At 44.5% G+C, this 15,753-nt stretch overlaps 1 protein-coding gene across 2 annotated transcripts in view; it reads right to left on the bottom strand.

Annotated features, from left to right (window-relative positions):
• Nucleotides 1-2,675: 2,675 nt before the first annotated feature.
• Nucleotides 2,676-15,753, bottom strand: part of trit1 (tRNA isopentenyltransferase 1) — a 42,317-nt gene continuing 29,239 nt past the window's right edge. For both annotated transcript variants that reach the window (XM_083982450.1, XM_083982449.1), the window contains exons 9-11: nt 5,410-5,519; nt 4,464-4,581; nt 2,676-3,659 (exon numbers count right to left, since the gene is read on the bottom strand). In XM_083982450.1, the coding sequence (XP_083838576.1) occupies nt 3,424-3,659; nt 4,464-4,581; nt 5,410-5,519 (464 nt within the window). In that variant the 3' untranslated portion in view covers nt 2,676-3,423. The remainder of the gene's footprint in view (nt 3,660-4,463; nt 4,582-5,409; nt 5,520-15,753) is intronic.

The raw sequence follows: 15,753 nt of genomic DNA, 5'->3' as shown, positions 1-15,753 counted from the left end.
ACGAGATATATGAGAAGATTGACCTATGTGTACTAATTATAAAGCTAACTTAGCAGAGCATCAAAAACAAAGGGTAAAATTGAGAGTTTTTAGGTAATAAACACAGCACCTCTAAATAACCCTAATTAGGCTGGTTATGTCATACAAACAACAATAATGACTGTAAAAGTGACATGGTGTTATGGCAGATTTTGGTCTAGACTATTTATTTGCTCTTTTCAGGGACAAGTAGTAAATCTGGAACTGGTCCTTGCCAAGAAACAGCGTTTCTTTTTTTTCTTTTTTTTTTTTACTCTTTAACACACTGTAAATAAATAAAAAAGAAAGAAAAGGAAAAGAGAGTAAATTACACAAATTGACGATTAATAAAAACAAAGCTATGACCTTGTTTTATTAATTACCACCTTCAGTCATGTTAAAACAAGCTAACAACCTGCTGTCTATAGTAGTTGGTAGCTCTAGCTACTAGCTACAGTCTATAAACTACAAGATATAAACTATTTTCATGTCAAATAATTCTTTCAGTACATATAACAGAAAGCTGACATTGTTGGTCAACCTGCTAGCAATGACAATGCTAACATTATTTGATATGTAACAGGTTAATTATTATGTTGGAGGACATCAATGTCTCTGTAAGGCGCTTTGTGACGTTGATGCTCTTTAAAGGTTCTATATAAATAAACTTAGTTGCTGACTTATAGTGAGTAGAATACTATAATATCCTCACTGTATAACATGTTACACCCCGCTAAAACCTCTCTAAAAGAGAGACCAAACCCAGTACAACCTAACATGATATCAATCATAAAGAGTATTAATAATATGCACACATTGGCTGCAGAGCATGCAGTTAAGCCAGTGGTCAAAACACCACAGCAAAGAGGCCAGACACAGACAACAAGCATCTATAGGCTGCAGCCTGTGTTACGTAAGTGAGCCTGCAGCTCCCCCACCTCGGGCCTCACGTATAGGACAGTGTGTGCTCTGTGAACATATACAGCTACTGAGCAGGACTGGGCTGACAGAGAGGGAGAGACAGAAATGGAGCAGTGAAACCGGGTGAATTATTGTGCACGCTTGTTGACTGATGCAGCTAAACACACACACACACACACACACACACACACACACACACACACACACACACACACACACACACACACACACACACACACACACACACACACACACACAGGAGAGGTCTAAGGAGCAGTCATCAAATCAAAATACCCAGGAAAGCAGAAAACTCTAAGAGGACCTGTCTGTGTGTGTGTGTGTGTGTGTGTGTGTGTGTGTGTGTGTGTGTGTGTGTGTGTGTGTGTGTGTGTGTGTGTGTGTGTGTGTGTGTGTGTGTGTGTGTGTGTGTGTGTGTGTGTGTGTGTGTGTGTGTGTGTGTGTGTGTGTGTGTGTGTGTGTGTGTGTGTGTGTGACCGTAGTTCCAGGTTTCTCATTTCAAAGCTGGTTTGGTGTGTTGATTCTTTGTGCTCACTGTCTGTGGCTAATGAGTTCAGTCACTGTGTGTGTGTGAGAGTGAGTGTGTGGGCCCGTAGATGATCCAATGCATTGCCGTGCGTAAATCACTAATTAGCCTTGTGACCGTGGCCGATGCCCTACTTCTTCACTTCTTGCGAGTGTGTGTGTGTGTGTGCGGTTCAAGGGGCTAAAGCCTTATGTCATTGTATTGCGCAAGCTTTCTGTTTTAAATGGGGAATGATTCAGCAGTGCTTGGAGGTGCCAGGCAGGACTCACTGGGGCACCTGAGATGAGAGAGCACAACACACAGGAAGAAAAGATGGCTGATGAGTCATCTTGTTTCCTATTCAGAGATCACTCTTGGTTTTTTTGGGTGGGTTTTTTTGTCCCCCACCCCCAATTATAGGGATGATGAGAGCAGGAGGGGGTGGGTGGGGGGGAGGAAATGTTGAACAGAAGGAAAGAACAACACAGAGAGGGTTATGTGTAAAAGCCAGGCACCAGTTGCACAGTGATCTTTACTATCAGTGTGACTCCCATACTGTATGGTAAGTCCCCAGTAAGCTTGAGGCCTGACCCAGTTTGGAATCAGGGAATGTGGGACACACACGCACACAGTTGCACGCGCGCACATTTCCAGTTATTATATGGCTGGAAATATTTTTAGTCATGTGGATGAGGTCAAACGCCGGGAGCCTGTGAACTGAACTCACACTGAAAGAATACGTCTGAGTCTCGGATCAAACCTTAAAGAAAAGAGAGATGATGGATTGTGAGGTCGAACAATTCTGCTCTGATTCATTGGAGAAGGAGCGGAGGTGAAAAGAAAGAGTGGCAGGTGAGGAGAGGAAAAGGGAGCTCCAAGTGAGATTTTTGGAGAGAGGCCAGGTATTGTGTAAGTGCTTTTACAGTAGGCAGGCGGCACACCTTGGTTTGGTTTGAAATGGGGTACAACACACTGTTACATAAACAAAGACCTGCAATCACTGCTGGGAAAACACGCTGTGTCTGAGCCGGTGGTTTATGCCACTGTCAGAGCAGAAACGAGCTCCAAAGGCTACAACACAAATCATGTGTCTGGTCCTCATCACACAAAGAGGCTGTTCAATGACAGTAAAACAAGGTGGCAGCTGGCAAACAAAGCACAATGTATGTGCTGTGTAAGTATCCCACTGAGATAAAGGTAAAACCAGCGCTGATGTCATGTGAAAACCTTGCAGATCCAATTTTCGCAGGTTTTGTTTTTTTCCTTTTCCACTCTAGTGACACAAAAAAAAAATCACATTATGCTTCATTGGTTTGAGAAAATTGAAGATCCTCTGGTTTATTCAACATTTTCAAAACCAGCTGGATGACTTTAAAAGTGCATGGGGGTGAGACTTAACATGAGACGGAGAAGCTTTAATCCTGAAATGCTAATGGATTTTCATTTAGCGAGAACCATATGAAAGGTCTCTACTTTAGTTAAGGCACATTAAGCAAGAAATAGAAAAATAAAATGTATTCTAATAATTTAACGCAAGTTTTTAACCGAGAAATCGACAAAGGATTCCTTGACGAAAGTTTCTTTGGCTGCACAGGCAAAAAAAAAAATATGGTCGATCCTTCTGAATCCATCGTGTTGAATCGTCCTCACCACCAACTCCCAGCCCATAAACACAAAATAGTCTCAGATATTTCCTTTGCTATCCTCTTTCTGTGAAGATCCGTGTTGTGAGTTTTCAGGGCTGGAAGAGCTTGTATGTTTTTGCAACATTATGGCTCGGAGGGATTAGTGGAACTCAATGGGAAGACGACAGCCCAAGTTCAAACTCTCCCAGTGGGACCCTCCCAGGAAAAAAATTAAAAAAGAAGAAACACATGGACGCATTTGTGATTCTATAAGGACTGTGTTAGTGCAGAGCAACGGTGGAAACCTGAATAAATGTACCGGTATGTAAGCTGGAGTCAGTGCAGTGGCTGAAATGTCACCGGTACTTCCTTATGTGTTGTCCTGGTGTCTTGGGAAGAGTCCTGAGAGTTTTCACTGCAGCCCGGGGCAACGGGAGCACAACTAGTGTCCTTTGAGAGTGCCTCACCAGTAGAAGCAGGAGCTGCAGCAGTGTGTTGGGACTTCACACAGGTTAAATCAGACTTCCTCTTCTTCCTCACATGATAGTGATGCTTCTTGGACTTCAAGTGAGCTGCAGGTGGAGCGAAGAAGAGCACAGGACTGGATGTATTAAACACACTTTACACTCTGTGGTACTTGAGATTTTGATCTAAAATGAGTAACGGATGAGGTTTGGGTGACGTGTTCCAGATTTATACAGTTCTGTCAAAATATAATATATATTTTGTTTCGTTTGAACTACATTTTTATAGTATAGTACTGTAGTTGTAGCCTGACAAGCCAGACTATATCATTAAAATGTATAGTCTGGCAACGACCGGTAGACCTCGGCTCAATCCAGGGGGCGGGATGAAGGCTGTCTTTCAAACTGCCTCTGCACGCAATAGGGTAGCGCTACGACTAATCAGAGCAAAGAGCAGGATGACGTCGGTAGATTCAACTTTTCCCATATCCCGTCGGCAAAACACCAAAAACATCCTTCTTCGAAATGAATGACTTCAGTGCAGTTTCTTGCTCAACTTTTAAAGAAAATGACTAGTTTAATTCTTTCAAAGTTGATGCCAATGCCGATTCAAACGATTCCTTTGCCAAAGCCATCTTGTCATGTTTTTCACCGTCGCAAGTATGTCGTCATCTCGTTACAGTAAGCCCGCCCAACGACTCTCTAAACAGATAGAGCGCTGTGATTGGTGAACACAAACGGTGTTCGAGACTCAAAAAGTTTCTATGGCTCGTTTCTAGACCTACCTACGGAGGAAATATATTTGCTGCCGCTAGGATGCGTCTAGATTTCTAGGCTACTGTAGTTGTCAAATAAAATTCAACCTCATGCAATTACTTTCAGAAATCCAGATATTCATATTCACAGCCTCACCTGTCCACTCGAGGTCACCAATAATCACTTTGTCACACAGATCACAGGTGTGGAGGCTCCGTTTGTTTTTCTGCCCCGCCTCCTGCACTCTGATTGGTGGAATCTTTGGCTCCTCACCCTGATTGGTTGAGCCAGAGAGTTTAACATTAGTAGAGTGTGATGAAATATTCAGCTGTGTTTGAAATCACTCCTTTGTTCACTCATTCACTATTCCCTTCATTAGTTTACATCATAGTGAGCAGCACAGTTTACAATTACAGTCGATCAAATTAAATGGTGAATGACTAATATAGTGCACTAAGTAGGCAATAGGGGGTGATTCTGGGCACAGCACTGAGCAGGACAAAAAGCAACATGAAGCAACACTAGAGGCAGGTGAGAAAGAAGGAGGGGATGACAAATAAAGACAAAAATAGCTTTTAAGTGGGGGAAAAGGAATTATGAGGGCTTATGAAAAGAAATTAATGAAAATAAGACAGAAAAAGAGCAGGAAAGCATTAAGGAAGGAGGAGTGAAGGAAGAAAGGAAATGAAAAGAGGGTTGAATGAGGTAGAAGTGGACAAAAGACGCAAAGAAATGAAGGAAGGACAGTGAGGAAGCAGAGAGGACGAATCAAGGGAAAAACAGGAAGATGAGACGAGGGAAGACGGAGAAGCAGGATGGAGAAGAATTGTGGAAAATGTGACGGTGGGATGAAAAGGAGATGGGAAAAAAAAGGAAGGGAACAAGGAAAGTAGCAAGAAATCAAGCAAACAGGAACTAATTAGGACGTGGGAAGGATCCAAATGTTGGTGAAGGAGACAAGTAAAGTGATGCGAGGGAAACGCGGCGGGGGAGAAGACAACAAAATGGAAATAAGCAATTAAAGAGGGAGTGGCGGCGAAGAAGGGGAAAAGGAACAAAAGGGGAGAAGAAGCGGCGACTTTATGTCTGGCTGAGGCCCCACCTTACTCAGACTGCCCAGTATCTGCAGTGCAGGGTCCAGCACCGTCTCCTCCCACCTCCTCACGTCTGTCACTTCCAGGCCGTACACCGCTGGCACGTTGTCTCCGGGCCCTACACACACACACACACACACACACAGGTCAAACACACACTTAGCACACATTATGCATTTTTTTACGAGGCCATCGCAGGCCGCCAATAATTGCAATGAGGTCTTTTCAAGGCTGATATTTTGATTCAGTGTTTCCACATCCATTTTTATCGACGTGTGGAAAAGCCTCTGACAACGTTTCGACCACTATCTTACCGCCACTTTGAACTTGATCTGTGACAACATGGTTCTACTGTGTAGTTTTTTATCACAGACAAGAAAGACAACCAATGCACTGATGAACTTGTATCAAAGAGGCTGATACTGATATCCGTGTTTGATGTTTAACTACACTGACCTGCAAATGATTCTATACTTTAATAAGAAACAAAAATGGGCCCAGAGTGTGTGACTGCAGCTCACAGGGGGGCCGGGGGGGGGGCGACTTCAGGATGAATCCAGTACAAACTGGGAGATTTACAGTAGCTGTGATGTGCTGGAGCTGCACCCTGAAGCTCTGTCAACCTGCTGACTCACACTGGCTCGATAATGTCTCTCCCTCCTTCCTCCCGCCCGCCCTTCTCTCTTGTGCACCATCTCTCCCTCTCTCTTTCGCCATCAGTCTCGCTTCGGCTTTCATTCACTCTCCCTCCCTCCCTCCCTCCCTCCCTCCCTCTCTCTCTCTCTCTCTCTCCCCCTGTCTCTAACTGTTCCACCCCCGTGTTTCTATTTTGCATCAGTCAGCAGTCTCCGGGCCAGGCCTCAGCACTAAACAGCAGTCTGTCGGCGTATCTGTCCGTCTATCTGAGCGCCTGTCTGCATCAAGAGCCACTGCCCTGCACTGACTGAAGACACCACAGGCAAACAGGAAATGAAGATGCATGGAGACTATAGAGAAACAGCTGCAATCTAAACAAAGTCAGACTCCTGACATAAATATTACATTTATAGTGCAGTTTGAGATTTGTCTTTTTACTCAGATAAAAAAAAAAAATGACCGGAAAATATAGAAATACAACGGAAGAGTGAAAAATAAAGTGAAATTACACCAAATACTTTCAAGAAAACAAACGAAACCGATGTCTACTGCCCTGCTGTGAGGTTTAGCATCTCATGTATTAGCAATAAGATTTTTAACCCACGGCCCAGGATATCTGCTCTGCTACAAGGACAGGAATCAATCACAACTTAGGAAATGGGTTTAAAAAAACCTTTGCATCGAGTAGCAAACTGAATATTTCTTTAAGCTGAAATTCAGAAGAGAATTTGAACGAGGGACTTGCCAAGTCTTCTGGATAAGTGACCCCTGAGGCGATCTGTCAGGGTTCACACCAGCAGCTCCCTCTGGAGCCCCCAAACCTCCCCGGAGCCCCCGGCCCGGTGCAGCAGCAGCACTCCTCAAGACTTTAATGTGTAAAATCTGTGGAATTCCCCCTCAGCATGCTGATGCTTAGACAGACATTGATTGTCTATATATCATCTCACTCAAACCAGTCCATAAGCTATAAACGCGTTTCATTTAAAAGGCAGTAAATTCTACCTCATGGTGGCGCTAGATAGAGGGAGGACGGGCAGCTGCTAAAGAAGTCATTAGGATACATTAAGCAGGAACCGTGAAAGTGTGCAATACCAATAAACCAAACCTGCCCGCTCTATTCAGGTGCAAATACACTCAGGTAAATGAATCCCATTAACCTGTAAGGCACAGTTAGGCAACTCAATTATGACTTAATCCTTTAAATACACAGTGTGAACTGTGGAGACGAGGGCAGCAGACACCCTATAGACTGCAGTTCCTCTACTGGGACTCCATTATTACTAAGGAACACAAAGTGGTTACTGTATGACCGATCATCATTCTACACGGCCGACAGCATTGCCTCTGTCAGAGGACTGAGTGTGTGGGAACAATGGGAGTCTTCACAGAGCCACGCCCAGGAAGCTGTACACTTAGGTTTTGTTTGACCTGCTTTTTTTTTTTTTTTTGGCATGAGCCACATTTTCTTCCCTGCGGTTTTTAAATTTGCGTGTTACCGGCTTTAATTTACAATTAGCCGTGTTTTAACCACGTGATGTATTTCATTTATTTCACGTGGAGGTCAGCTGAATAACTGACGGGAGGGAGTGAAGAGGCAAAATAAACACAGAGATCCTCATCGGCGGCGTCTGAGCGCCCGGCAACACTCAGCCTCCCGCCGTGTGTTTTCTCTGCGCGCGCTGATAATCCCCCAGCCTCCCCTGCATGTGTGTTTATGCAGTCGTTAACAGCGGGTCAATTTGTCTGGTAGTGTTTTTGTTTAAAAAAAAAAAAAAACAGTAGTGACTGTTAATCAAAGCGTCAGGTTTCATCACCGTGGTTACAGTGTGTGTGTGTGTGTGTTTGAGGGGGAAGTCTTTTGTATTTGTGGCACAAAAGCAGGCAGGTGGTGGTGGCGAGCGTCACCTGGCATACCCATACCAGATGCAGTGTTGGAGTAGGTGCCCTCCTGTTGCCACTGTCTCTCCTCTCACTTTGTTCTTTTCATCTCAATGCCGCCGGCCCCTCCCGCCGCAACTCCCTTCAGCACACGCCCCCTCTCCCCTCCCCTCCCCTCCCTTCCCCACGGGGCAGTGTGGAGTGGTGGTAAATAAAAGGGAGATACTGTGTGGTGGGTTGCCAGATGCTGGATGGAACGTCCTCCTCCACCTCAAGCCCTCAAGCCTGCTCTGCTGCTCCGCTCGCTTTTTGTTTGGGATCTGGTGAAATCTAACTCTGCTAATCCACTCCGCAGTGAATGAGGGTTGATAAGAAATGCTGAGGGGACAAAGAGCAGGGTGGTCGACTCGACTCGACACACAGACACACACACACCCTTTGAGTGTTGCCTCTTGCTTTGCCAACAAGAAAGAGCATCTCCTGTCGCTGGGCAGCTGCCTGCCAGTGTTGTGTTGAAACAGTGGTCCACCTGTTGTAACGAGTCACTTGCGGTCTCATGTTTGCTGAGTGAGGGTGTGCGCTTGTGTGTGCTTTGCTATAAAAACTCAGCTACCACTGTGTGTGTGTGTGTGTGTGTGTGTGTGTGTGTGTGTGTGTGGCGTCCTCAGCCCAGCTGTGCTTCTTTGGCCGCGCTCCACACTGGAACACGACAGCTGCCTCTGGCTCACTCAGCAGCCTCCTTCCTCTTTCCTAGGCTCCCACTTCCACTTTCTCTCCCCTCTCTCGTTATCCGTCGTTCAAGTCCGACATCTCTAGATCAGGTAAAGTCCCGGAGGTCTGAGAGCTTCTTGAAGACGTGGCCACGGAGAAGTTCAGAAAAATTGGCGCTGAAGTAATTAAATGGTTTTTTGGCACATTGGTTGTTGATGTCTCTTTTGCCTCTATTCTTCTTCACTCCGATCACAATGTTGTGCAAGTTCTGGGGAATCCCAGTGTGTCTCTGCTTTCCTGTCTCTATCTGTCCTGTCAACTGTCTCTGAAATACTCAACTGTCTAAAAAACACATTATGCAAATTTTAAGAAAATAAAATGCAAATCTCAGCATTCCAGAGGATTTTCATACAAATATATTCAAAACTTAAGATAACATAATAACTATGTCGTAACTTGTATTGATCTTTAGACAACTTTCTCTTTTATTAACAGCTTTTCCTTTCCAAACAACGTTTTTTTTTGCCATATTTTAGCACATTTTGGTGTTTGCACAAGAGCCGATGCAAATTTAGTGCAAATATGTCAGCATTGGTGGATTTGTTGGTCGATAACTAACAAGGAACTTAAGCACAGAAATGCAACAAGATTGAAAATGCAACAACATCTGTCCAAAACAACATTTTTGGAATTCTTTTTGCTCTAAAATATTGATAAAGATCACGAGCATCAACAAGGTCATATAGTATGGAGCTCCAGAGTTCAGAGCTGTGATACTCCCTGGCTTTTCACTTGTGTGGTGTAGGAGACGAGCAGCCCTGAGTGCTCTGGAGTCAAACCAAGGGTGGTGTGGTTGCATGCTGCTGCTGCTGCTGCTGTTATTCTTTATTTATGGGGATTTCTGCTGCAGTGGAGGCCTGTCTTCTCTTAAAATACATACATGATGACAAAGATTTTTTTCTATTAAATTTAGACCTTGTCTTTCAATTTCTCCCCTTTTCACTCATTACTTACTGGAAATGCATATGTACGTATTGTCTCATCTCTGTTTAACCCTCCGTGTCCTGGAGGTGACGGGGAGGTCTCCGTGGCAACAACAACAACCCTGACTTGCCTTTAGCTCCATGGGAGGAGGAGGCATCTGTGTGTCTATGTGTGTCTATGAAAGCTTTGCACTTGCTAGAAGACAAGGGTGTAAACTCGCCCCACACCTGTTGCCTCAGCTGGATCAGATTACGTTCACTCTCCATGCACCCAGCTACCCATGTGCTACCCTCCCCTACCCCTCCCCTCTCCTCTCTTTCTCCCTCTCTCTCACCCTCCATCCCTCCATCCCTCACTCACCCCTGAGACTAAAAGATACCTACACCCCTGTTACTTAACACTCACGGGGCCTCAGTCAAACTACACCTGCGTATTCTGGTTACAGGTAGAGCGAGTGTGCTCATGTGCATGTCTCTGGGGACTTAAAAGCTCCGAGGGCGCTGGCATCCTCAGCATAAAAGGTGGCACTTATTAAAATGAATATAACCTCATATTAACATTTTTTTATGAGTAATTAAATCCACTAATTAAACATTTCCTTATAACCACACAAGCGCACGTCCTATAAGCGTACACCCACATGCAGGCGCACTTTAAGGCAGGAGAAATTAATCTTGATTTAATTTGAGCTGACTGACCTGGTGATTCAATCCCCACAGTAACCCACAGTTGAGTCCATCAAGAAGCACGTAACCTGCTGAAAAGTATTTAAGGCACTCAGCACCCACCTGCTCCCTCGCTGTCAGTTGCCGCCGCTTCAACAACAAACTGGAAATCTAGGTTAAACTTGTGCCTTTGAGCCATGTGATTGTGATTTCGCCTCATTCTGCGTATTTACGAGCGCGGCCAACAACCAGGTCGTTCTCTAGCTTCGGCAACCTACTTCACTGTGTCTGAAGCTCCCTGTTGTTTCCATTCATCTTCATCTCTGACCAGGGGTGGAAGTAACAGATGACGTGATTATTTTTCCGATAGAAAGAGCCACAACAGCAGCAGCAGCGTCCTGGTCTGTGTAAAGAGAGAAGCCGCTCTCAGCCATATTGCCATATTTTGGCAAATTTTGGTGTTTGCACAAGAGCCGATGCAAACTTAGTGCAAATATGTCAGCGTTGGTCGATCTGGCAGTCGATAACTAACAAGGAATTTAAGCACAGAGATGCAACAGGATTGAAAAACGCAACAAAATCTGTCCAACTGTTGTTCTGTCAAATTGCTGCTGTTCAATTTGGTGCCAGTGAACAAATGAATCAGATGTCCACGCCTGGAATATATATACACACACACAACACGATCAGACCCTTTATACATCTAAGCGAAAATGGAAGTGATTCCAAACCGCAATGCAATTTTAAACACAACACAGAGAAATTCACCTCTTGTTTCTCTTACTGAGACACATTGAGCTTTGGTCCCTTCTTTAGGTTATCCAACACTTGTTGTTAGCTTAGCATATTAGGTATCAATCTTCTCATCCAACGCTTGGCATGAAAACAAAGAATTCAGGGGCGGCGTTTAGCTCACTGGGTGCAGGCGGCCCCGGTTCGAGTCCCGCGTCGGACGGCCCTTTCCCGCGTGTCATTCCCCCACTCTCTGCCTCCCCATTTCCTGTCTCTCTCTCGACTGCACTATCAATTAAAGGCAATAAAATCCCCCAAAAAACAAAAACAAAACAAAGAATTCAATTTCTTAAAATGTCGATGCAAATAGTATACTATATAGACTCATTAGTAAAGTTATGAGGAAAACAAGTTCAGATTTTGCACTTAAAACTGATGATTGTTTTGTGACATCACCTTAATCCTACACCACACCACAGTGTCTCAGAGGCTTATTGTGTGTCTAATGGAGCGCATGAATCTCCGCTTGTTAAAGACACAGCATTTTTGGAATTATTTTACTCTCAGATATTGGTAAAGGTCATGTAGTACATGTACATACATGACTAAGATGATGAAAAAGATCTTTTTTTTTTAAATTAAATGTAGTTGTTTCTTTCCATTTCTGGCCTTTTCACTTATGATTTACTGGAGCTGCCTGGTGACTCAATCCCCACAGTAACCCACAGTTGAGTCCATCAAGAAGCACGTAACCTGCTGAAAAGTATTTAAGACACTCAACACCCACCTGCTCCCTCGCTGTCAGTTGCTGTCGCTTCAACAACAAACTGGAAATCTAGGTTAAACTTGTGCCTTTGAGCTGTGTGATTTCGCCTCGCTACTGTGTATTTACGAGCCGGCCAACAACCAGGTCGTTCTCTAGCTTCTGTAACCTACTTCACTGTGTCAGAAGCAGTGAAGCTCCCTGTTTGTTTCCATTCATCTCTATCTCTGACCAGGGGTGGATAAAGTGATGATTCTTTAGATAGAAAGAGCCACAACAGCAGCTGCAGCAGAGGAGAAGCCGCTGGTGCGTCAGAAGCAGCAGCAGCAGCAGCAGCAGCAGCAGCAGCAGCAGCGTCCTGGTGTGTGGCTGCTGGAGGACACCACTCTGTGTACAGACAGGATCCGCTCTCAGCTCACATGCTCCAAATGTTTACATTCGCTGAGCGAGGGTCAGCGGGTGCATTTGGACCTCCGGTGGGTCAAACTATGCAATATGATCACTACTGCGCAATGGACCTCAAGATGGTGTCACGATCACGGAGCAAAGGTTCAGATTAGTGTCGGTCAAAAAACTTTGCATCTGCCTTAACTAATCAATCAGTGATTTATTGCACCACCAGGCAAAAAAGTGCTCCAAAAAAATCAAAACACACCTTCCACTTTGTGAGACCAACAAGTGCACACTGGTTCTGGCAGAAGCGAAAAAATGCGACTTCTGCGTTCACTTCTACTGTCAGTGAGGCATACACCACCTTCCACCTGTCTTTTTTTTTTTTTTTTTTGGATCACCGCTGCTTCGTTCAGCTCGGCGTTTGAAAAACTTGCGAGATCAGAGACCGGACTGATTTTGTTTTGCACTGCGAGGGGAATGAGCAGAGAGGAGTCTGGTTTGGAGCAGATTGCGGACGACTCGGCTGCACAGGGGAGTAATTCTCGGGCAGGTGTGTTCCACAAATGACAGATTGTTGCAAACCCACAGTACGGCAAGAGAGCATCAACAACTACTGTGTTGCTTAGCGACGTACAGCGTTTTTGTCAGTTTACTGCCTGCAGCTGCTTTTTGCGTTTATGTTATGTTTATACATCTGCATCTATTCCACTGATTCATTCTGCTGTTAATTCCATGAGAGGTGGCAGCTACGTGATGTATGTAACTTAATATTACCACATAAAGTCTGTGGATTGGCATTACAGCTCATCAGCACCACACACTATACAACACCTGAATCAACAACTAATGTCTAATAGGAACTGAGCGTTATAAGCTTCATAAAGGAGGTTTCAGGGCCTGACTGGATTTGACTGGCTCCTACTCATCTGGTGACACCATATACACAGTGAGATATCAACACCAGTACATCTTAACTGACTTTTTAGGAACAGTGCGTTTACGCGCAACTCTCCAGCACCAGTCTTTCCGCCGCTGCCTTTGAAACCACCCGTCCATCTATGCTTGGTTTGGTCCGCGTAGCCCTCTGTGACCCTGCTGCCTGAGTTTGTGTGGTCGGGGCAAATTCCCGGGAGCTCTGTAATGCTTCAAGAGATTAGCCTGCTCAGCTGAGGCCTCCTGGCATCTGTGTGAGTGTGTGTGTGTTGGCTCAGATGAAACAGAAAAGAGGTCAGCAGTCACAGCGGGAGAGGGAGGTGAACGGAGACGACGCAGAACAGAAAGGCGGGAATAGCCGGGGTTAAGGAGCAGGGGTGGCAGCGACGACAAAGCCCGTCCTTTAGGCAAATATATGTTGAAGACCTGGCACTGAGAATCATCTATAGATAGGGAGTGTGATCCTGGTGAGCTCGGAGCCTGCTTAAAGGGATACTTTACCCAAAATCAATAATTCACCAATCATCTACTCACCGTCAAGCCAAGGAAGGGTTTGGAGAACTTTCAGAGTTATCAAAACGCTTTTGGAGTTCCAGGGGGGGTCCAGCTGGCAACGGATTTTCATATAATGGCGGCAGATAGTGCTCACTTTTGAATTGTCCAAAACACACACTATGAAACATCCAAATACCTCCATACTGCTCGTCTGTACTGACCCAAGTGTCCTGAAGCCGCCACATGAAAAAGTTGTTCAGAAAACATTTATTTCATCTCTGTTTTTAGCCTTGTTGTAGTAGTAGCTCCCAGTGGCTGCACGAGATGCGCAAGATTTGCTGCAAGATGTTCTTCCGTGTTTACATCATACAACTTTTTCATGTGGCGGCTTCAGGACACTTGAAGCCGTAAGCAGTATGGAGGTATTTGGATGTTTCATAGCGTGTGTTAGTGACGATTGTCAGCCGGACCCCCCCTGGAACTTCAAAAGCGTTTTGATGACTCTGAAAGTTCTCTGAACCCTTCCTTGGCATGACGGTGAGTAGAAAATTGGTATAAAAAATAAAAAAAACAATAATTGGAATTATTGATTTTGGGTGAAGTATCCCTTTAAAAGGCATTTGTCAACCATGGTCATATTCTCTAAATCTAGTGAAAGTGAAGCTTTTTGGAAAGTTCTTCAGGGCTTGATCTTCGCGATCTCCTCTTCCTCGCTGGAGTGCATGTTTCACATTGAGCAACAGTCCATTGAATTTAGTCAGGTGCATATTTCTTGTGCAGTATTTTGTAACAGCTCTGTAGTTCTTCTAGTTTAACTCAGATTTGAGAGAGAGATAAAGTGATTAAATAAGAGAGAGATAAAGTGATTAAATAAGAACGTGTTCTTAATTGATTCTGCCTGGTTAAATAAAGGTTAAATAAAATAAATAAATAAATAAAAAATGAACACTGTGAAAACAGAGAACCAAACTCTTCCCTCTTCACATCTTAATCCACTGTGCTGTGTTATGGCATCTACTGTAAGACACCTTCAGACTCATGGATCTACAGCTCCAACATGACCACTTCTGGAACTCGCTTCATCGTCTCATTGGTACCAGCTGCAACATGTTGCTATCAGACATCATTAGAAATGCTTGGCTGTGTTTGTTTTCCACTAAAACAAACAACACGATCCTGGTTGACAAGTGTCAGAACTCTGTAGCGCTTCTACCAGATTCTGTAGTAGTGAAGTGGTGTCTTTACAGAGTCCGTGGGAGGCGGTGTCAGACTCTTAACATTTAGTGCTGATCATATTTGCTGCCTGCTCTACTGTCAGTCCTGATGTCATTCAGGCACTACAATAGCTACAGGGATTTTCAGGGGACTTTCTTCCATGTTTACTCAGGCTGCACTTGCAGACAGGAGTTTGAGATCATCTCTGTTTGACTAAAGCTTTTGAAGAGCTGTAGGAGGCTCAGCCGTTGCATTTCCCAAACATCTTGAGCAGAGTTGGTGTGTAAAATGTACTATTATGACAATACCCAGGAAATAGGCAAAATTCAGAGAATAAAAAATATCAGATTTTACATTTGACACTTTAGCAGATCCCACCAACCACAAATAAACTGCATGAGCATTTTCACAGTACCTTTGGTGACTGCTGAGTTGCATCAGTAGCTACTTTCATTCCCATTTATAGGCAAGAGAAACTTTATGGGACACAAAGTTTCAGACTTTCACACTTAAAGTTTGCCATCACCTCAACAGCTACACTTGTTGTTGCTAAAAAAAAACTGTCTGGCAAATCCTGAGCCTAGACTTGTGAGGAAGCACACACACACACACATACACACACACTGCCTGGCGCACATGCGCAGAAGCAGAGGCGACTTCAGACAGATTACGGCATATGTAAAAGGGTAGTAGCACGGATATACACACACACATGTGATGAAGACCATATGGTGTGTGCAGCGGGTAGGCGGGCAGTCAGAAAGAGGGGTATTGAGGTTTAAGGCCTGGCGTGGCTTAAGCCATTTGGGCCTAACAGGATTAGGAGGCTGGGTTACTGCAGGGCATGCTGCTGGTGGGACAGAGAGGCCAGGTTTCCATTTGGAACAGAGAAACACACACAGTCTTTATATACATTTAAAACACGTCCGACTTCCACAGGCAACAAC

The sequence above is a fragment of the Trachurus trachurus genome (genome assembly GCF_905171665.1).
Source record: "Trachurus trachurus genome assembly, chromosome: 11".
Lineage (NCBI taxonomy): Eukaryota > Metazoa > Chordata > Actinopteri > Carangiformes > Carangidae > Trachurus > Trachurus trachurus.
The sequence above is the reverse complement of the archived record's forward strand: the minus strand, read 5'-3'. Positions and strand labels throughout refer to the sequence as shown.